Below are 22,843 nucleotides of genomic sequence, written 5' to 3' on the forward strand. Positions count from 1 at the left end.
TCAACAGACATCAGAGAGAGACATACCTTTTCTTGAAAAAACCCTCCTCCTTTATCTTGTTTGATTTTGGATCACAGCAGCAAGGGCGCTTGAATTTGTAGCTGTGGTCATGCAGACATGAGTGAGTATTTTGGTCTGCCAGTTAACTTTTTTTACTGCATGCTGGTACTAAGTAGCAAATGCTGCAAGTCAGAAATGACTCAGTTTGTCGTTTCCCTTACTGCTCTCAAACTTCCTTAAATGTCCTAATTTGCAGATGTTAACACAAACTGATCACGCAATTAACTCTTCCTTCCTGTCATGTTGGATGAACTAAACATTAATAGTCATAATATGCAAAATCATTATGCAAAAATACATACATACTCAGTAGTAGTTGTACATGTATATGATCATGGCAATGCCCCTTCTGCAAATAAATACATTTTCATAAATAATACATTCTGGAACTAACAGCACTTTTGTGTGGCTAGTCCATGTTTAAAGTGCTTATAACATGACCACTTGTTTCTGACAGGACCTGCATGGCTGTAATACATTGTTTAAGACTCCTTCATCAGCCCAGGTTCTCCTTTGTTGTTTGCAAATAGCCAGGAAAATTCTGTCTTGTATATTTGTAGGCAAATAAGTGGCAAGGAAAATATCAGATCCAAATTTCTGAACGTATTTACTGCCTGATTATAGGTTGGTTTTGTTTGGTTCATCTCAGGCTACGGTATCATGGGTTATGTGCAAAAGTGTCTGAATACTCACATTAAAAGAAAATATCCAAAGCCTTTACTGAATTCAGTAATGCCAAATTCACAAAAGACTTTGCAGTCATATAAATTTGACGGTCTAAGCCACAATATTTACTTCAACTTGCAGCAACTTTAGGTGTGGTTCTGGGTCATGCTGTGTTAGCCACTTCCCAGTTTGTTGCACATGATATCTGGCATGCAGATATGTAATCTTCATGTAATAGATTCTTCTTATTTCTTGCTTTTCTCAAACATTTGTAGCTAGAGTCATTCTAATTACCCCCTACCTTCCACATAGGCACAATAGCAGGAAGGTGAAGAATTCCCCAGGCTTCTAAGGAGAGAGGCAGGACCCTTCGCAGTCAGTGTGTTAGAGGAAGAACTACTTATTCTTAACCCTGCTTTTTGCCTTTTTTTTTTTTTTTTTCCCCCCCTAGTTTTTGTGCTCAGATCCATCAATAGCAAGTTACCTCATGGGCATTACACATTTATAATGTTTTTGTTTTTCAGGCCACACTGCTCAGTCTTGCCCACCATAACCCAGTGATTCCCACCAGAAGGGCATGTTATTAATATTTTCCATTTTAAAACCCTGAGGTTATAGATGCAAAAAAAAAAATATAGATAAGTTAAGCAAGTACTACTGAAGGCAGAGCTTATGTGAGACAGTGCCCCAGCTGCAGGATTTGGTCTCTAGAACCTAGTACCTTGCATTGACTGAGTCCTTGCCAGCTCTTTCCATACCTTGGGAGCAGGACTGGCATGTTTAAAATCTTCTAGCCACTAAAGGATTTAATTAGCTTATTTTATGTAGCCTAAAAAGAACACAGCTAGTACACGGCTCATTGTGGTCTGGAATTGCCTGTTTGTCAAATATGCTCTACTTGGATACCACTAGCTCTTTCAGTAACAACTGCCACTTTTTTTAACTTTTCTATAGCACCATCCTTTCATGACATATGTACTTTTTATGCAAAGTGTGTGTCAGTATGCCCAGCTAATGTTGATGAGGGGATTTGCTTCTTGTGGCATGTTTGGTCAGGTTCTGGGTAACCTGAGAGTAGTCTTAGAGTGTCATCTGACCAGTACCTCCAGTCTGTCTAAACAGTGATTGAATTAGTTTTGACTGTTCTGCTTTAAACTCTAGTCCATATGAATTCATTAGGTCTCTGTGTGCACCAACTGGCATAGCCATTCTTCCCTTCTTCTTGGGGTCTGGCAGCCTGTGCTCCCGTGCTGGGTGGTGTAGAATGAGCCCTGGTCAGGGAAGACATGGCCCTGCTGGCTCTGTGGCTCCTCTCAGGTCCTGAACAAGCCCAGGACTCTGACTCTCCTGGGCACCAGCTTCCTTCAGGACATAAGACATTTTTTGTGTTCCCTTTCAACAGGACCCACCTTCTTCTGGGAACAGTCATATCAACAACTTGTGAACTTCCAGTCTACAACCTGGTGTTTATGATAAACTAGCAATGGTTTTGGGTTTGTTTAATGTGCTTTTCTGTGGTTTATTCCAGTTCAGTATTGGTAACATGAGCAGCTGAGACTCCCCCAGGAGTAGTCAGGGTTGGGCAGAGTTCTCTCCAGGTCTCCCAAGACTGCTCCTTTCAGCACCAGAGATCTTGGTCCACAGGTCAAGAGTGGTCTGCTGGGATATCTTGCAGGTGGTGTTCTGCACTCTTGATGTAAATATTTCTAGCCAATTCATGAAGAGCTTGTCATAAATGAAAGACAGAAAATTCAATCTGTATGTTCTGTCAATTCTGTTAATAATAATGTCTCTGTATAACATTAACATTTACAGTGTTAGGAGGAGCTCTAACAAAAACGCTGGACTAATAAAATCTTCATAAATGTTACCAACTTTTCATAAGAAAGGAGTAGATGGAACAATTGTGTTCATATTCTTCAAGAAGTTGCCAAATATTGTATGAAGCTGTTTCATAAGAGATTAACAAGGGTTGCTGTAATGCACAGTTTTAGGAAACACACAGCATGATTTTTCAAAACACTGTTTTGAAGATTTTCAAATAATTTTATATATTGTTTACCTTTTCCTCTTCTGGACTATGTAAATTCAAGTGAGTAGTGGATGACTTCAAGGTTCCTTTTGGTCTGTTACTTCAGGCTGTATGGATCCCCCTGGATGGTAGCCTTTGTCTTGACCAAGTCAGCTGGTCACTCCAATTTGGTGTCATCTGAAAATGTGATGACAGTGTGCTCCATCGCTTCCTCCAGTTCATTGACAAAAACATTAAACAGGACAGGTCCCAGGACAGACCCCTGTGATACACCGCTTGTCACAGGCATTTAGCTTTGGTAAAACCATACAGACTGTTCATATAATCACAGAACAATTTGGGTTGGTGCCATGGGGGAGTAATTTAGGGTTCTGCTTGCTGCAGACCTTCGAAGGTCACCTAGTCCAACTCCCCAGCAATGAACTGTGACATCTTCAACTAGATCAGGTTGCTCAAAGTCTTCTCCAGCCTGGCCTGGAATGTCTCCAGGGATGGGGCAATATACCACCTCTCTGGGCAGAGTGTTCCAGTGTTTTGCCACACTCATGGTAAACAATTTCTTCTTCATTTCTAGCATGAATCTTCTCTCTCTTAGTTTGAAACTATTACCCCTTGTCCTGTCACAACAGACCCTCCTAAAAAGCCTGTCCCCATGTTTCTTACAGGCTCCTTCTAAGTACTGAATGGATGCAATAAGGTGACCCCAGAGCTGGATGCAGTACTCCAGGTGGGGTCTCACCAGAATGGACCACTGGGGCAGAATCGCCTCCCTCGGCCTGCTGGCTATGCTTCTTTTCATGCAGCCCAAGATACAATTATTGGCCTTCTGGGTTGCAAGTGCGCATTGACAACTCATGTCCAATCTTTCACCCCCTCGTGCCCCCAAGTCCTTATCCACAGGGCTGCTCTCAATCCCTTCATCCCCCTGCCTGTACTGATACTGGGGATTGCCCAAACTTAGGTGCAGGACCTTGCACTTGGCCTTGTTGAACCTCATGAGGTTCTCAAGTTTGTCCAGGTCCCTCTGGATGCCATCCCATCCCTCAGGCGTGTCAGCTGCACCACTCAGCTTGGTGTCATCCACAAACTCTTTGAGGGTGCACTTGATCCCACTGTCTACGTATGTCATTGATGAAGATATTAAACACTACTGGTGCCAGTATGGACCCTTGAGGGACATCACTTGTTACTGGTGTCCATCCAGACATTGTGTCATTGACCACTACTCACTGAGTGTGACCATCCAGCCAGTTCCTCATTCACTGAAAAATCCACCCATCGAATCCATACCTCTCCAGTTTACAGAGGAGCATGTTGGGGGAGAACGTGTCAAAGGTTTTATAGGAGTCCAGATAGATGATATCTGTAGCCTTTCCTTTGTTCACTGATGTGGTTACTCCATTGTAGAAGGTCACTAGTTTGGTCAGGCAGGACTTGCCCTTGGTGAAGCCATGCTGGCTGTCTCAAATCACCTTCCTGTCCTCCAGGTACCTTAGCATAGCTTCTAGGAGGGTCTGTTCCATGATCTTCCCAGGCACAGATGTGAGGCTAGCAGGTTGGTAGTTTCCCAGGTCCTCCTTTCTATCCTTTTTAAAAATGGGTGTGATGTTTCCCTTTTTCTAGTCACCAGGGACTTCACTTGACTGTCATGACTTCTCAAATATCATGGAGAGTAACTTGGCAACTACATGAGCCAATTTCCTTAGGATTCTGGAATGTATCTCATCAGGTCTCATTGACTCATGTGTGTTCAAGGTCCTTAAGTGGTCAGGAACCTGATCCTCACTTACAGTGGGAGGGATTTTGCCCCCCCATCCCCTTTCTCGCAGTTCATTCACTTGAGGAGTGCGGGAAGAGAGCTTGCCGGTGAAGACAGAGGCAAAGAAGCTGTTGAATACCTCAGCCTTCTCCTCATCCGTTCTAACCAGTTTGCCACTCTTGCTCTTCAGGAGGGGTACACTTTCTTTGACCTTCCTTTTCTTGTTGACATACCTGTAGAAGCCCTTCTTGTTATAGTTCAGCTCCAGCTGTGCCTTTTCCTTCCTGACCCCATCCTGCATAACCAGGCAGTGTCCCTATACTCTTCTCAGGATACCTGTTCCAGCTTCCACTGCATTTCCTTCTTGCCTTTTAGTTTGACTAGCAGTTCTCAACTCAGCCATGCCAGGCCCTTGCCCTCCTTACCCAGCTTCTTATACCTGAGGACTGAGAGCTGTTTTGCTCAATGGAAAGTGTCCTCAAAAATCTGCCAGCTCAGTTCTGCTCTCAGAACTCAGTTCCCTCAGTTCCCTGAGGGCAGTTTCCCAAGGAGTTCTATTGACTACGTGAAGAGCTAGAATTTGTCTTTCCTACAATTCAGGATCCTGACTTTACTTTTTGCCTGTCCCACATCCCTCAGGACTGCAAACTCCACAAGTGCATGATCACTGCAGCTCAGGCTGCCTCCAATCTTGACGTCACCAATTAGCTCTCTTATATTTGTTACCATGAGGTCTGGTGTTGCATCTCCCCTACTAGGGCTGTCTATTATTACTTGGCTGAGGAAGTTATCCTCAATGCATTCCAGGAGTCTCCTGGATTGCCTACAGCTCGCCATGCTGCTTTTCTAGCAGATGTCAGAGTGGTTGAAGTCCCCCAGCAGGACATGAGCTTGTGACCATGATGCTCCCTGTAGCTGGAGTAAGAAGGGTTCATCAATAGTCTCCCCCTGATTTGACATCCTGTAGTAGACACCAACCATAAGATTTCCTTTGTTGCCTCGGTCTCTGATAAGCTTTCATAGATGCTCATGGCTATTCTTCATAGACAGCCCTTCACACTCTATTCATCTCTTCATGTAGAGGGCAACCCCTCAACCCATCCTGCATTGCTAGTCCCTTCTGAACAGCCTGTAGCCATTGATTTCCACACTCCAGTCATGGGATCTGTCCCACCAAGTTTCAGGAATAACCACTAGGTCATAGCCTTCTAGCAGCACAGTGGCTTCCAGCTCCTCCTGTTTGTTGCCAATGCTGTGTGGATTGGTGTAGACACTTCAGCTTGGCTGTTGACCATGTCATCTTCTTAGAGGAACACCCCTTAATTCCTTCACAGTATTTCACAGATGCTTTCGCATTGGCCTTAGGAGGCCTGGCTCATCTCCTTAAGACTTCAAGTGTGCTCCAGTGAGGCCAACATGTCTCAGGGCCACCAGCTGAGGGTCCTCACTAGCACCCCACCCCTCTATTCTTGGTGTCTCATCCCACAGATTGTCATAGGAAAGCCTGATGTCATCTCCCTCCCCCATCATACCTGGTTTAAAGCTCTGTCAATGAGGCCTGCTGGCTCATGTGCAAAAGCCCTCTTTCCTGTTTGAGAACGGTGAACTCCCTTTGATGCCGGCAAAGCAGGTGCCATGTAGACCACCACATTATCAAAAAACCCAGATTGTGGTGGTGACACCAGCCACAGAGCCCTGTATTAATAGACTGAGTCCATCTGTTTCTTCTAATATCACTTCTCAAAACTGTAAGGAGAGAGGAGAAAATAACTCTTACTCCTGATTCCCTCACCAACCATTCCCAAGGCCCTGAAGTCTCTTTTGATCACACTTGGACTACTCATTGCAACTTCATCGCCACCCACATGGAAGACCAGTGAAGGGTAGTAGTCCAAGAGCCATACTGGCTTAGAAAGTTTCCCAGTGACCTTCTTCTCCTTAATGGGTCCAGAAATGTGTTCCAAGAGGACTCATGGCATGAGTTTTCCAGGTTGATAAGCCTGAAGTTCATTGGGTTGAACCTTTGGACTTTTTTTGAGTATGGGTGTAACACCTTTCCTGAATAAGTTGGATTCTGTTATTCTTTTCCAGGCGAAAACAGGAAACAAATGAGGAGTTCATTTAGCATATATTTGACAAGACCATAATGTCATCTCCTGAGTGTCTCAATAATGTATTGTACTTTTCTCTTCCCTACAGAGAGCCAATGAATGTTTCATAGCTCATGGCTAGCTTTTGATGGATTAGAGCCAAACTATGCTTGCTCTGGCAATTTTGCCTAGGAGGTAGGTATCATGAAAGGTTGTATAAACCAGTGCAGTCTAGTGCAACTCCGTCATTCTTTTAGCAAGTGACTGTGAGCATTCCAACTCTGGCTACTGCTGCATACTGAGAGAAACACAAAGGTGGTTTACATGTGTGTCCAGCATGAACTCATCCTCATTAAGAAATTGGACTTGTTGTTCTGATACACTGCAAAAAGCTTCCCAGGTGATTCTTTGACCTAAAAGCAATCATTAACTATGTCAAAGGCAGTAGTCTGCCAAGAGCTGTTTGTATCCAGCTGCTGTAGACGTTGGACAGTGTAGAGGATCACCCCTAGCTGCACTGATAACTGGAAGGCTACCCAGCACTGGAACATGTCCAGAAACAACAGTTCCCAGCACTGGTTTGGCCAGGATTTGCAAGCAATGTCCTGAACAACACCTGGACACAATCCAGAGATTAGCTCAGGTCAGGGTTAAATTCTAAAGGGTGTTTGCATGTATCCATTTTATTCAAAGATTTAATAAAATGTATCTGGGCTCTTACATGGCAATTGACTTCAGTGCCAGAAAGTAGTCCTGAGAGTATTTAGTCTAATAATCAAATGTCTAGCATCACTATAAAACAAGTATAGTAATCAAATAGCTATGTTCAAATGTCTAGTATAGAAATTCAAGACTTTGAGTCTCAAAGAGAAAAGCAGTTTTACACAGAAGCATAAATGTGATGTGTCAGTAATTCCTTACCCAACTATGAAAAACACTGTGAGAAAACATAGCTTCTGACACTTTCTGATTGCAAATACTAGTTCTCCTTTTGGGATTTGTGAGATGCAAAGGGCCATTCCAGTCAGTGAAACAGAAAACAAAGAACTTTCTCTAAAGGATATTATTCCTTTTCCTAACTCAGAAGGATCACCAAAACACAAGTAACCTGAGTTTCTCATCTTTTGCAATGCTGGGCTTTCCTATGCTTCCCCAAGCCCTAGTTCGAACCCTAAGGCTATGTATTAGGTGGAGAATGCATAAGGAAATGAAAAAGAAATGCTGACTCAAACTGACAGCTCAGTACTGAAAAGAAAAAAGATCCTTCTGAGTCAGGCCCTGTTCCCAGGTGGAGGATGCATGTGTTATGCAGTAGTTCTCTAGGCAACTGTACCAGCACATAGTACAACTCCAGCTCTCCCAGTTGCTTTAAATGTACAAATGTGTCCCATTTTTTCACACTAGGGACTTATAAAGCCTGACCACCTCTGACAAGAGACATTTTTCCTAATTTAAAGAGTTAGAGAAATATTTAGGTTGAAAGCTACCCTTGAAGATCATTGAGTCCAAACTCACACTTAAAGCAGAGCCAGCTTCATTGTCAGATCCAGTTGCTTGAGTTCCTGTCTAGTTGTGTTTTGAGTAATCCAAGGATGGAGATTTCACAGCCCCTCTGGACGACTGTTCCAGAGACCATGCAAATAATTTTTTTCTGTATACCAAGTTTTAATTTGTCTTTCTGCAGCTTGTGACTGTTCCCTCTCATCCTCACACTGTGCAACTCCCAAAAAAGCCTGCTTTCTCTTCTCTACATGCAGTGGAATACAGCGGTAAGCCCCCTTAGTTTCTGTTCTCCAGGCTGAAAATTCCCTGTTCCTTCAGACCTCCATTGTGTACTTCAGCCCCCATAGTCATCTTGGTGCCCTGTTGCTGAACTTACCAGTTTGTCAATGTCATTCTTGTACTAGGAGGCTGAAATCTGGGCACAGAACTGCCCGTGCAGACTCCTGAGTGCTGAGCAGAGGGAATAATCACTGCACAGTCCACTTCTCCCAGTATAGCCTAGTGTGTAGCTAATTTTCATTACTATAAAGAAGCACTGTTGACTTGGTTTCACTTTGTTGTCCACCAACATGTCAGAGGCTTTTCTGCAGATCTGTCAATCTTTCTCTAGGATACATGCAGTTAGTTTTTCCTGTATACTTGCCTTAGCATTTGCTTCAGGAGGTTCCTAACAACCAATCTCCAGCTTGTCAAGAGCCTTCTGAATAACACGCCTGCACTCCACCACATCAGGCACTGTCCTCAGTCTGCTGTCATCCGCAGACTTGCTAAGTCCCATTGTCTAAGTTACTGTTAGTACTAAACACGATGAGTCTCAGCATTGATCCTTGACAAGTGTCCCTCACAACCAGTCACTGCACTCAACAACAGCCAGGGCTGTTTTCCCAATACCTGGTTTTAACACTATGTCTCTGAAAAAATAATGTCCACCTGAGTAGTAAAGGCCTCTGTTTGAACAAAAGGACACAGAGATTAACTGAGTCATGCACTCAATATTTTAAAATACTAAGAAGTTAAAGAGGAATGGAAGTAGCAAAAGGGCAAAAGGGCAGTAAGAACATAAAGAGAATACCACAGAAGTAAATTCTGGGCTGATGTCAAGTTAATGGTGGCTGATCTCTTAACTGTAAGTAACGCATTTAAACTCTAGGATTAGTTAGGGTTTTAAACATACTCCTGTCCTTTGAGATTCCTATTGGTTACAGGCTACCACTCAATGTGTCAGCCTGTTTTCAATCTCATTCTCAATTTCCTTTAAGAAATCTGAGGAAACTTCAGGTATGAATAGTCCCATTCTTGACATTCAGGCATCAGAAGTGAAAAAAAAAAAGTCTCAATAAATTAGTTTTTATTATTTTTAATATGAGACAAAACCATTATTTTTCCCTAAACTAATTAAAATGTAACTAAAACTTCTTGACTGAAATATTTCAATCATATTCACAATATGGAAGATATCCAATAAGGACAAGTTACCCAAACAGTTAAAGTTAGCCAAAATTAAAAGAAAATACGATGTCATTTTAAAAAAAGTTACACGTGAAGTATCATTCTCTTTCAGCTGCACTATTATTTTTGCCAAGAAAAAGAAGAAAGTGACAAAATCCTACACAGTATTGCAGACTTTCCACAGGGAAAGCTAAGAAATGCACTTTCAAATTCTTCAGTTTTTCTTGGTTATTTCAGTACATCAGCAACTAACATAATCTCTTCATTTTCAGATTTTATTGACAGAATTTTGCTCTCCATCAGCTGAAAGTAAAATAAAAACCTCCATTAGTTTTATATAGAAGGTTAGACTAGCCTCTACTTATGTGCAATTCCAAGAGTATTTCAACTTTTGTTGCATATTTTATATCAATATTTCATTTATTATTTATCTTATACGCTTTCCTTTGCTGGACACAACAGTGAAATTTCATCAACTTTGTAATGCTGACACATTATTTTTGGCTAGCCTGGAAGTGGGCAGGGAGAATGTGTGCTTTTATCCGAGGTACCATGCAGATTACCACAAAAATTATCAAACAAATTAATACAAAAAACCAAAACAAAACAAAAACAAAAAACAAACAAACAAACAAACAAACAAACAAAAAAAAACAAAAAACAAAAAAAAAACAAAAAACAAACCTTTGCTAAGGCGTAAAAGTAGATGAGTACACGTTGGCCCGGAGTTTAGTTAACTGAACAGACCATGAGAAACTACTGGAAATAACATGAGAAATTGCTGGACAAGAAAGGGCGCAATTGAGCTGTTGGTGAGTGTGCTGGTCTGATCAAATGCTGTATGTGACTACTGCAGTCTGTCTCATTACTTTACAAAATCCTATTTTCAACTGTCTTCTGTGTCACCTTGCTTTTCTATACTGTGTGTCTAACTTCCTAGCGAGTTTAATTCAAGCTGGACTAGTGGGTGAGTAGGAGAGACCTACATGTGGAGAGACCCACACCTGGAGAGGCCCAAGGTGGGTGCTGGGGACCTGGTAGGGGGACCCAGGGTCTGGACACAGAGTTCAGATGTGAGGAACTTGCTAATTTGTGGTTGTTGTGAATGAAGAGAGTGAGGGTGTGTGCACATCTCACTGGCAAACTTCAGCCCTGCTCAGCCAGAGAGAAGCAGGAGGACTGGGACGTCTGCAGCCCCATTTATGTGACTGCAGTTGGAGCTGATGTGGTGCCAGGAAAGACACCTCTGCTGGCCTTTTTGGCTGGCTGCATTAGTGTCCTCTCTGTATGTCTTTGTACATGTGTGCCTTGTATTGGGAAAATGCACAATTCTTGCTGCTGTCTGGACCTGCCAATAGGAGCATCAGCCCCTGTACTTGTGAGACTGGAGCAGGAGAAACACCCTGGTTCTGAAAGAGCACTGCATCCGCCTTCTTTTAGCAAACTTGCCTGCTGATTTTCTCTTGCAATTCTTCAAAATAAGGCAAAGAGTTATTCCCTGCATTAAGTTCCTTATCATTTGAAAAATAGCTGTGGTAATCTTGTATGTATTTCACGCATTTAATATAAAATAGAATGAAAACTTACCTCTGGATTTGTATCATGCAGTCCATGAAATGCATTTTTTGGCTCTGGGATTTGTGGAAATGCTGCTTTCCAACAGCCAATCCTGGAGATCAAAAGAGATGGAATAGAAAAGAAAAATTAAATAACCATCTCTGTCAAAACCATTGCACCCTTGAACCAGATCTTATCTTCCTCTTCCAGAATAGAAGGGAAATGAAAAAAATACATCTTAGCACAGAATGAACACATATCAGGAAAGCACTTAGAATTTGAATAGTAATGGTTTAATTTTTTTGTTAAAGATTCGTTAGTAGTTATTTCTTCTTTAAAAAGAAGCAACTCCCAATTGTCCTGCCCTTTATGTCACTAAAGCAGTGAAAAGTGGATGTAAAAATTTTAACTAGTTGGAAGCACAGTATCTTATCTGAATTACTGTATATTCCTATACAAAGTGTATGATATGGCAGAATAGCCTTTTTCTTTCTGCTTCACTTCCATAGTTCATTTCAGGAAGCAAGCTGCTTAGCTTATGTGCTTTCAAATACATTCAGTTTGCTGAGACAATTCTAGTGAACATTGCAAAATCTTTACTGGTAAGTACAATCCACCTGTGCGTTTGCAATAAATTGAGCAGTTCAAGAAATCAGAAAACCTATTGCATAGAGGGTCAACATTGCAAATATTCAGAGCAGCTGTACTGATAATATGAATAATTAGATATAATTGCTCTCCTTGGCATGTTGACAGGAGAGGCCCTGGATAAAGTTGTGCAGAACAGCTGGGGAGGGACTTTGAGCATCACCATTTTAGTATCTACCTCAGGATCATTAATTTGGATTAATTTCTATGCTATGAGAGTGAAAAAGTTTTATCTGTACTACAGGGATACTTCTGCCTTATTTCTGTAAGAAGTACACACAAAATAAAAAAAAAAAAGCATAAATTGTTTACCTTTTGCAGAACAAAATTGCAACAATTGTCACTAAGAGCGTTGCAACTGCTACCACGAGTAAAATACTTTCTGAAGAAGGAATAATTTCTTCATTTCCTGAAAGTGAAATAGTCAGAAAGTATTATTTGTAATAAAAAGGAATACATTTGCAGCTGGATCAAACATTTACCCTGGTGACAAACTGGTGAATGTCAGTCTGAAAGATTTCTATTGGAATAAAAATCAGCTCTTTCATTTAGCATCTCAGTAGTAGTGTGTTCTGGGAAGGATTAGCATTGTCCCTGTTTGTTCATCCCCTGCAGTAAGCAGGTACATACTTCAGCTGCAAATGTGTACATTTGAATATTTATTTCCTATGTCAGAGTGTTGTGATGTAATAATTATTTTCTTCCTCTTCTTTTCAGTAATGTGGAGGGAAACAAAATGTTTGCCAAACCTTTACACATCTGTGTGTCCATAGGAGCACAGCAATATGTGATGCAGAAAGGACATCGCTAGGGAAGAGTAGCCTATGGCATGGATTTTCGTTCTTACCAAACTCAGCAGGTGTGCTCCACTCCCCCCAGGCTGGACTCACAAAGCAGGCACTGCCTGCTGCTCGCATTTTCAAGAGGTACTTCTTTCTTGTATTGGATCTTTGAAATGTGTGACTATTTCCCCCTTCCTAAAAACAAAGCAAAACCAATTTGTTTTTCTTTGTTGCATGTCTAGGTGTTCATAATATGCAAGTTCCATTTACCAATGAAACTTTTACAAGGCCAGGAGAATATTGCTTGTTAAAGTAGACTGCTTTTACAAAGCAAAAAATAAATATATGCATGTTTATTATGTATATAATATGTATGTATCTGTTTATCTCCTTTAAAAAATAACCTGTTGCTCAATAAAGTTTTTATGATTAGAAGCTTTTTGCCTTTTAAACTACATCCTGTAAATTCTTACATTATAGTCCGGTCTATTGATAATTTCCCTTGGCACATTGACAGAGATAGAAAAATATCTTGAATTGTCTCATTTTGGTACTCCTAGAATTGAGTGATTTAAGAAATAAACAGTGCATGCACTTCATCTTCCTCAGTTTTTGCATTATGACTTCTCAGGAAAAGCATAACTTTCCAGCTAAACCTGTAAAATAAATATAAAACTGCAATACTTAACGTTACTAGAATTTGCTGAAATGTGCTTGCTCTTGTATACTTTCAGGATAGAGATGAAATGTGCAAGCTGCACTGATTAGAAGGAGGTGCAGTGTACTTGGAGGACAACATCCATCCCAGAGGGTTCACGATGTAAAGTAACGTAAAACGGAAGGCTTTCAAAATACTTGCAGAATAGTAATAAAATTCTGCCCTTGAATGTAGTATAAATAATATATAAATGTCACGATGTTTTAGTAGTTTGATATATTTGTGGAATTTAGAAATAAGGATCCCATAAAGCATAGGACATGGAACACACGCAGATTTAAAGGTGTTTGCATACTATTTACTTTTAATAAATGACTATGGAACTAACATGTATTGTTGATTAACAAAGAAAGCACACTTACTTGTATAGAAGTATATATGGTTTTTCCCTCAGGATTATCCTGTAAATTGAGAAAAAAACCGCAAACACCTTTATTTTTATGATCGCTTGTTGCGTGTTAAGATGTCATTTTTATCTACTCTCCTCTTTCTCTCCATTACTCTAGTTTATGTACTTGACAGTTTGGTCAGAAGAACTAGTAATTTATCTAACATAGATTATCTAACATATAATTAATCTACAAAGCCAAGTTTATATAGTAACTTATATGGAAAAGTGCAGGGTGTTTCAAAAAGATGGACTCAATTGTACGTGCATACTACTTTGAAATTGGGTCCACCTTTTTGAAACACCCTGTATTTGTTTTCCTTACCATCAGAGATGAGAAATATATTTTATTTCAGATTGGTGATTAAACTAAAACACAAGCAAAACGGACTTGAATGAAAACTGTAACTTTATTCTTAAACACACCAGAAAACATTAAAAAAAGAAAAATAGAAGATAATCTGTGAAAGACAATTTTTAGTTTGCATCTAGTATTTACATTTTACAATGTGCCACTATATTTAATGGCAAATACTATGTAAATGTTGGTTCCTTTTCTCTCAGATGACAACATTTAGGAGTGACATGGATTCATGGATAATTTAGGCTGCCCTCCAACTACATTTTTGATAGACAGAATAAAATTCACTCATTTCTTCTGAATAGCCATAAAGACTATCACAACATGTAGTGACCACCCACAACTAATGACTGGCAGACTATACGATCTGCATTAGCCTTTTGTTCCAATGTCAAACAGTTTTCTATAGGCTTTCTTTGCTGCAGTGGCCAAGGGGCTCAAAGAAGCAATACAGTTGTGTAGCAGTTAGTTGAACTTGCAAGAAAACTCACCTATGAAACAGCAAGCCCCATTCAGACCAAAAAGTTCGAAACAGCAGAAATCTGGGGAATGCCTTAAATCAGATGCTAAATGGCCAAATCTGGTTGTAGTACAAGCAGGTTTTTCCTTTGTAGCCACTATCTGCCACCCTGTGGTCACTTGACGCAATTCTGCCGTGGTTGGAATAGTTCAGATCTACTCGTCTCGCAGCAGAACACAGCCATCTCACTCCTTCCTTATTGCTGCAAAAAGACCTGCAAAGCCGAGGTCTGAATTTGACTTTCGGCAGTTTAAACAATTCCCTCAGTAACCTGTGCTTATTCACACCGCCTTTCTGCTTTCTCACACATTTATTTTCCTTTTATTTTAACATCATAAAGCTTCAACCCTTGGACCAACAGCTGTGTTGCTTATGTATGATATCTAGATAAGTTATTTACATTTCATATATATATATATATATATATATATATAAAAATTTCATTCACCTCCATGAACTCATACTTGTTAAGTGGATGCACATTTCTCTGTCCAATATTTACAGCCCAGCTCTGTGCTTTCACAGAGATACAGTCACCACCGGAAGGACTCCAGGGCATTTCCAACAGGTGTTAGTGAAAGTGCCTTTTTATTATGTCACAGCCAAAGCTGAAATATGTTTAAATCTTGGTTAGCCATGCTTCTCCTCTTAGTCCCACACAGGCACAGACATCCAGTGTTTCTCCAGCAATATCCCACACAGGAAAACAGGCATTAAAAAATGGGTCAGTGTGGCATAACAGGTGCCTGAAAGGCACAACCACACAGAAATATGGTGCTATGCATGAGGAAGGCTACATCATACAAGAGAGACTGGTTTTCTTTTTATCCGTGTGTTTTGTAAATAAAAACGTATGTATCAAAATTAAATGTCGGTGAAGAAATTCCTCTTACCTTATACTTTATGTTGATTTCATATTTAAAACACTTATCTTTGTTAGAATGACTTATTTGGGGTCGTTGCCACTGAATTATGCAATCATTTTTAGTTTCATCACAGTTGACAGTGATATTTGATGGGGACATGAGTTTTTCTGAAAAGATATAACCAAGAATTCAAATAATTGAAATAACTTGATTTTGTTTTGATAAAAGTACAATTGTAAATAACATCTCCATGAATAAAGATACTTATTTAGTATCAATTTTTCTTAGGAACTCTGTTAAAAATAATTGAAAGTTTAAAGTTATTTAAGTCCTGTGCCCAGGATCAGAAAAAATAGGGATGAAGACAGGGAATATGACTTAGGAGCATACAGACACAAGCCCACTCCGTTTACTTTTCTAGATTAGTAAGGCAGAGTTCTGTCTTCTTAAGCTGATGCTAACCCTAATGCAGGAAATCCAAAGGTCACTTTTTCTTCAAGGCTTCTCACATGATGCTTCTGTGACATGAAGGTGTTGCTTAGTTGCTGTTGTGAACTGTGTAGTTTATCCCCCCTTCCAAAAAATTAGCCATACAAATTTAAGAATGACACTTATTCACGTCTTGCCTATTTCCACAGATGTGCATGCAACAATGAAAATAAAGCAGAAAGAAATTATTTACTTACCAATTTTAAACAGTTGAATATACTCATCATAGAACTGGATCCGAGAGACTTTACTAGACCCATTCACCAGGAAGTAAGATTTTTGAGTCTCTATCCTCACGTTTTTGAATCTACATCCCATGTTTCTGCCATTTTCATCTTTAATGTAAAGCTCACATTCCGTCTCTTCGTCATCTCTGTGTATAGTTATTTTAGTTAAATTTGAGCAGCGTGATGTGTTAAATGAGAATTCAGGCTTCCCTAGACTCGAGTAGACTTACTTACCTTGAGTTCTGCCAGTACAGAAAATATTGTGTATCTCCTGGAGCATCCCTGCCTGCTTGCCAAGTGCAGTTCATGAGGGAAACATTATAAATCACACAGGAGAAGTTTTCAACGGCTGATCTGTTCATGCCTGCAAGCACAGGAATATCTCTGGTGAGGAAAAATCATGTGACTGCTCCACACTGGAGGATCCTGGCACATGCTTAGGTATGTTACACACCTGCAACTCCAGCTGATTATTTCAGGGGTTAGGAATGATTTGCTTCACTTTAGGTAGCAACACTGGAAGATACATACACTGACATATTCAAAGAAGAATTTGTCATGGATAAATACTCCAAAGATATGGTAATAGCTGCATCTGATAGAATAAGTCTCAGAGGAGACTACACTGCTCTAGTAGTGGCTGACGCCTAAAGTGTGCCCCTGTGCTTTGAGTTGTTCCTGTTAAAAAGGAGGCACTGGTGCCACAGTGCCAGAACCTGAAATATTTACCTGTCATCTTTCAGTACCCTGCCACAGCATTTCTATTTAAGAGATGTTCTTCAGCACCCTCTCAAATGAGTGGAAAGCATGAGGAGATTCTCTGTGGTTTATTTTTTTTATCTTTCATCTATCGGCTTACACAGTGCTACTCTCTGTAGAAAGGAGTGCTTGTGCTTGATTTGTAACAGAAGGACAACTACAATAGTGAGGTAGGTACTGACAGCTTCCCAGGGTGGAGAACTTGTTTCCCGGAAGCTCTGGGTAATGAATCTTTACCAGTGCAAGGTGAAGAGTTCAGTGCTTCCCTCCAGAAAACAGACTAAATCAGAAGCAGAAGTTGCCTTTTCATAAAGTCATGGCACTTCTCAAGTAATCTGTTTACACAAGGTCTTAGTTCTATTATAGATCTCCTGCCTGCTATCAAAACTTTGGATCTGAATTAGAGCTGAAGTTTGGATCTGATATGGAGATGAATTTGGCAAGGGATGTCAAAAATAATAAGGGCTTCTATATGATCATTCATCAGTAAAGAAAGATTAAAGAAAGTGTACCACCACCAATAAACGAGACGGATCTAGTGGCAACTGAAATGGAGACGGCTGAGGTACTCAACAATTTTTTTCTTTTATGTTCACTGGTAAGCACTCTTCCCACATCTCTTAAGTCCCCGAATCTCAGGGAAGGGACTGGGAGAATGAAATCTCTCCCAGATTATAAGAGAAGATTGGGTCTGAGCATACATAAGTCCATGGGACCCAACAAGATATATTCTAGGGTCCTGAGGCAATTGGCTGATGTAGCAGCTGAGATACTCTCCATCATATTTAAAAAGTAATGACAGTCAGACAAAGTACTGGTGACTACAGAAAAGTGAATATCACACCCATTTTTAAAAAGTGTCATAAGGAGGATCCTGGAAACAACTGACTAGACAGCTTCACCTCCATGCCTAGTAAAGCCATGCAACAAATCCTCCAGGAAGTTATGTTGGAATATATAGAAGACAGGAAGGTGATTAGAGACAGCCAACAAGGTGTAATCAAGGGCAGATGGTGCCTGAGCAATCTAATACTCCTCCTCAAAGGAGTGACCACATCAGGAGGTAAAGGGAGAACAATAGATGAAGGGAAGTCATCTACCTTGATTTCTGTAAGACCTTTGGCATGAACACCCACAGCATTCTTGCCTCTAAGTTACAGAGATATGAGTTTAACAGATGGACTGTTGGATGAGGAATTGACTGCATGGGTGCAACCCAAAGACTTACAGTAGTCAATGGCTCAATGTCCAAGTGGAAAACAGTAATGAGTGGTGTACCTCAAGGGTCCATACTGTGACAAATACTATTTAATATCTTTATTAATGACATAGCTATTGGGATTCAGTGCACACTCAACAAGTTTGTGGATTACAATAAGCTGAGTGGGGCAGTTGATATTCTAGAGGGAAGAGGTGCCATCCAGAGGGACCTTGACAGACTTCAGTAGGCCCAATTTAACCTCATGAAGTTCAACAAGGACAAGTACAATGTCTTGCATCTGAGTTGGGGCAACCCCTGGTATCGATATAGGCTGGAGGATGAATGGATTGAGAGCAGCCCTGCCAAGAAGGCCTTGAGGATATTGGTGGATGAAAAATTGGACATAAACTGGCAATGTGTGCTTGCAGCCCAGAAAGCTAATTGTATTCCGGGTTACATCAAAATAAGTGTGGCCAGGATGTTGAGGGAGATGATTCTACCCCTCTACTCCATTCTTGTGAGACCCCACCTGTGGTACTGTGTTCAGATCTGGGGTCCTCAGTACAGTGAAAACATGGATTTGTCAGAGAGGGTCCAGAGGAGGGCCACCAAGATGATCAGAGGAATGGAACACTTCTGCTCTGAAGAAAGGCTGAGAGACTTGGGATTGTCCAGCCTGGAGAAGAGCAGGCTCTGAGGAGACATCATTGTGGCTTTTCAATACAAAAAAGGGGCTTATAAGAAACATGGACAGACTTTACTAGGGCCTGTAGTGGCAGAACAAGAGGCAATGTTTTTAAAATGAAAAAGGTTAGATTTATATTGGAAATAAGGAAGAAATTTTTTATAATGAGGGTGGTGGGACACTGGGACAGGTTGCCCAGAGAAATTGTGGATGCCCTGTCATTAGAAGTATTCAAGATCAGGCTGGATAGGGCTTTTAATAGCCTGATCTGTTGCAAGATGTCCCTGCTCATGGCAAGGAGGTTGAACCAGATGATCTTTAAAAGTTCCGTTCCAAGTGAATCCTTTTTATGATTGTATGAACCTGTCTGGCCCCCAGGACCCACTTCAAAAACATTGTGTCTTCACAGGCTTCTGTCACACCAGTCAGCCCTGAGAAAGCACATCACTGCATCTCCAATGTTCCAGAATGCTTATGACTCGTTTTTAGGTAAGTCAGTAAGGACCCAGGTATCTAATTGCAGTCTGTCTGTTGCGCTTAAAAATTCTAATTCAAACAATATAAGATGCTTCTCACCGAAGTTCCTGTGTAACCACGAAAAGACACGATTTTACACTTCAGTTGCATCAAGGCCCTGATTCCACACAATTTGTCTGAATGCAAGAATTTCTCAAGAATGGCCAGAGAGGGCAGATATGCCTCAGTACCAAGAAAGGTCTCAAAGAAAACTAGAAAGTACTGCTAAAACACAGACTGTCTTGTTCCTCCGAAGGATACTTTGTTTTCAGTTACTTAAGGATATCAAAGAAAAAGAAGAAAGTGTAATGATTTATCTCCATTAAAAATTTACATAGCAAATTTACCATTATAGTCTTGGGAAAATTTCCTGCAGTCACTGAACACCAGTCCTCAGTGAAATTCGTGCTGCTCATCAAACTCAGTCCCATTTTCTACTGACTGAGCATCAAATTTCTGCTGCAAGTGTCCCATAACAGGATCAGTAAGGTGCAGGACTGATTCTCAGATTTTTGTGTGCAGAGGTTACTACGTGGCACATCTAAGACAGAAGGCAACTTAAGCACAAGTACCCACAATGAGAAGTGTGTTACACTTCACCCCTGAAAATTGCCCCATAGATGTGTTCTACTCACAGTTTGTGCATTTCCAGCCAACACACAACTGGGTGATCAGCAGCATCCACTGGGCTATGAAGATGAATGCAAGAGGAGCAACCATCTCTTCCTCCTTGGATACAGAGAACGGTGAAACTTGCTCAAGGTGAAAGACGCCAGCTTGAATCACTGTGTCTTGAATTTGTCTAGTCTGGCTTGCTCATATTCCTGCTTCTACACTATATGCAGTTCTGGTGGGAGGAAAGATCAAATAGACTTCTTAAGCAGTCAGAGAAATGTTCAAATTAACTGTAATAAAGTTAAAGAAATTGTCTTTTTCTGTAACAAAACAATTTGTCTGATGCTTGGTAAAGATGGGGATCTTCGGAGCACTGTATAAATGCATACATTTGATGACTGATATCTTAAGGTCTAAAGTTTATTTAGCTGTTTGCTATATATAAAGGTTAGGATGAATAGACATCAAGCAGTTGGGTAAACAGCTGCAAACAGAAAATACCAGAATGAGTCACAGCAAAATCCATCAGGTTGAGTTACCCAATGATGAGCATAGTAAGTTTGGTGAGGGTGTTAGCTCATTGTAGTTCATGTATTTTCAAGGATGTTTTTTGAGTATATGTTTAAAAGTGGATTCAGGAGTGGTGTCTAATTTCTACAAATTCAGTATAAGACCCAGTATAAAATCAAAACTGTGACTAGGATAATTTTTAGCAGGCAGTAGTTACCTTATTTGCAAAAAAAATCATTCAACTTTAGCTCCACATATTCTTCTGATAGCTTTTTAGATTTTTCCTGGGGCATCACCTCTCCAGCCCTGACATGCCTAGAGTCTCACTGTATACCCCAGCAAACAAAATAGTCAGAAAGACGTAGATAGACCTACCTTCTATTTCAAAATGTCTTTATCTTGTTTATCTTTCTATCACAATCCTCAGGCTCAGAGAAGGTGGAAAGACTCGTATTTTAAATGGTTGCATAGCTATAAATAGGGCTGTCTCCCTTGCTGCTTGTGTTTTGGGGAACAGTTGTGTCATCGGAAGTGTTGCAAGATATGATGTTCATCACTTCCCATCTCATTCTTACCAAATTCATGTAATTTCATAACTTGTGATTTCATATAACATGAGCAAGCAGTTGGCTGGTTACATTTTCCTTTCTGTTGTACAGAGTCCACTGGTGCTTGGGAATTCAACAAATGCATACAAATCCTTTGTTTTACAGGTATTTCTCTCCAGCTCTAAATAATGATGCATAGTACAAAGCATGTCTCAATACAAACCACGCTTGTGGGCTGTGGGGGTTGGAGCAATAGGCCCTTCCCATGGGGACCCAGGGCAGGGCCCAGCAGCCAGGGTCCATCCCAGCCCCAGCCAGGATCAGGGCACTGGGGGGCACTGGGGCAGCCCCAGGCCCCAGCATTGGGCACCTCCCTGGGGATAAGCTGAGGCTAGGATGTTGGACATGGGCCAAGCTCAGAGGGGTCCATGGCTGGGCAGGGCAGGGCTGTGGGGAGCTAGAGACCAGCTCTGCTGCAGCATCACTGGGGCAGAGGCTGACAGTCCTGAGGGCTGTCATGGGGTCCTGGGCCCTGGGCAGGGTGTGGGGAGCCCCAGGGGGCTGACATGGAATCCTGGGTCATGGGCAGGGTGGGGAAGCCCTGGGAGAACAGGTGGGGATGCATTCAGGGAGATGACAACGGGATTTGTAAAAATTCCTTAAGCCTCTGGAAAAAGAGGATTTCAAACCTTGGATATGAAGTTCACAAATAAGCTACCTAAAGTTGTGATCTGGGTTTGTTCTCAGTCCGTTTCTCCCAGTGTCACAAAAACCAAACCACAAACCACTGCAAAAGCAGACAAAAATTTGCAAGTAGTAAGCATTTGACTACAAAAAGCCACTCTGTGGGCTGCTGCTGAGCATTTGTTCCCTTCTCAGGTCACAGTTTTGCGTTTCCCAATGGAGAGGGTTATTATAAACGGTAAAAAACATCAAAAGCTCCCTTATACCCTGAAAGGCTTGCTTCACACAAAACAATGTAATTTACTTAATATGGAGATTAATAATCCATGTAAAGTAATTTTATTTCTTCACATATTGGAATTGAAACCACTAGAAAATAGGACATTTTTCAAACAGCAAAGTATGTCAACATTTTTCTCTTAAAAACAGGCAGATCCATTCTGCTGGAGTCACAAAATGGAATGTTAACATTGCTTTGTTTTTGCAACAATTTAGGGTTTATTAATGCAGATCACAAATTTAATATATGATTTCTAATAATGCTTAATCAACAGCTGATTAAGAAAACGATTTAAAACAATTCAATGGGATTTGTTACAACTAAACCAGCGACTTGATTATAGATTTGATGATGTCAAGGGTCATGCTGTATTTACAAAAGAGAAAGTTAAATCACTTACATATAGACACACAGACAGAAGTCTGTCAGTAAAAGCTGAAGTACATGTCTATAAATACACACATACTTAAGCGTACTAATCCACGGATATTTGAATATATTCACACATACTAACTTATAGCTTTGTGCATATTCATTGGTTCATCACAAGGTGTCTCTGAGGGGCGTCCCACCTTGGAGGGACATACTGACTCACAGCTGCTGCGATCCAGGAGAGCTCAAAGGGCCACAATTTAGGATAGCAATTTGTAGGGTAACGAGGTGGTTGCTTTAGACAGTGTTTTCCCCTGTAACCACTCTTAGGATAAGGTAATATTCTGGCAGCAACCAGAACTCTCTAAATTGTGTAGTTCTGGTACTGTTTCAGTTAGGCTGAGTTCCAGGTAGCAGGTGTACCAAACTGTCCAGGAAGAAAGGGTACCTTTTCCCATATGGTAGTAGTTCCAAGAGTATGGAGGCTGTGTCTTCATGTCTTGACTCATTGCATTTGTGCCTCAGTTTTCCCAACTTCACTTCACTTACACAATGAAG

At 40.8% G+C, this 22,843-nt stretch overlaps 2 protein-coding genes across 4 annotated transcripts in view; both read right to left on the bottom strand.

Annotated features, from left to right (window-relative positions):
• Positions 1–9,309, bottom strand: part of LOC102094408 (granulocyte-macrophage colony-stimulating factor receptor subunit alpha) — a 37,088-nt gene extending 27,779 nt beyond the window's left edge. Inside the window, exon 1 of the mRNA XM_005502552.3 lies at positions 27–9,309. The gene's annotated coding sequence lies outside the window, so the exon portion shown is untranslated. The remainder of the gene's footprint in view (positions 1–26) is intronic.
• A 142-nt stretch (positions 9,310–9,451) lies between these two features.
• LOC102094409 (granulocyte-macrophage colony-stimulating factor receptor subunit alpha) lies at positions 9,452–20,935 on the bottom strand. 3 transcript variants are annotated; one of them, XM_021287642.2, is made up of 10 exons: positions 20,777–20,935; positions 19,912–20,123; positions 16,350–16,479; positions 16,086–16,261; positions 15,427–15,566; positions 13,627–13,665; positions 12,612–12,741; positions 12,077–12,173; positions 11,147–11,228; positions 9,452–9,862 (listed from the first exon to the last, which is right to left on the bottom strand). In XM_021287642.2, exons 2-10 carry the CDS (start codon positions 19,994–19,996, stop codon positions 9,788–9,790), a joined length of 954 nt encoding a protein of 317 aa, XP_021143317.2. In that variant the 5' UTR covers positions 19,997–20,123; positions 20,777–20,935; the 3' UTR covers positions 9,452–9,787. The 3 variants fall into 3 exon arrangements, with proteins under 3 accessions (XP_021143317.2, XP_064930738.1, XP_064930747.1); XM_065074666.1 differs by having other exon boundaries at positions 19,912–20,148; positions 20,777–20,902; XM_065074675.1 differs by lacking the exon at positions 13,627–13,665.
• Between the last annotated feature and the right edge of the window lie 1,908 nt (positions 20,936–22,843).

This window comes from Columba livia, chromosome 1 (assembly GCF_036013475.1).
Source record: "Columba livia isolate bColLiv1 breed racing homer chromosome 1, bColLiv1.pat.W.v2, whole genome shotgun sequence".
In the NCBI taxonomy this organism is placed as follows: Eukaryota; Metazoa; Chordata; class Aves; order Columbiformes; family Columbidae; genus Columba; species Columba livia.

What these genes read in the sequence shown, in the direction of transcription:
- LOC102094409 (XM_021287642.2), bottom strand. Translation starts at nt 19,996, where the DNA reads ATGGTTGCTCCTCTTGCATTCATCTTCATAGCCCAGTGGATGCTGCTG. An exon ending in CCATATATACTTCTATACAA is followed by an intron (nt 12,742 to 13,626) that starts GTAAGTGTGCTT and finishes CTTTGTTTTTAG; the next exon opens with GAAGGGGGAAATAGTCACAC. An exon ending in GAGCACACCTGCTGAGTTTG is followed by an intron (nt 12,174 to 12,611) that starts GTAAGAACGAAA and finishes TTTCACTTTCAG; the next exon opens with GAAATGAAGAAATTATTCCT.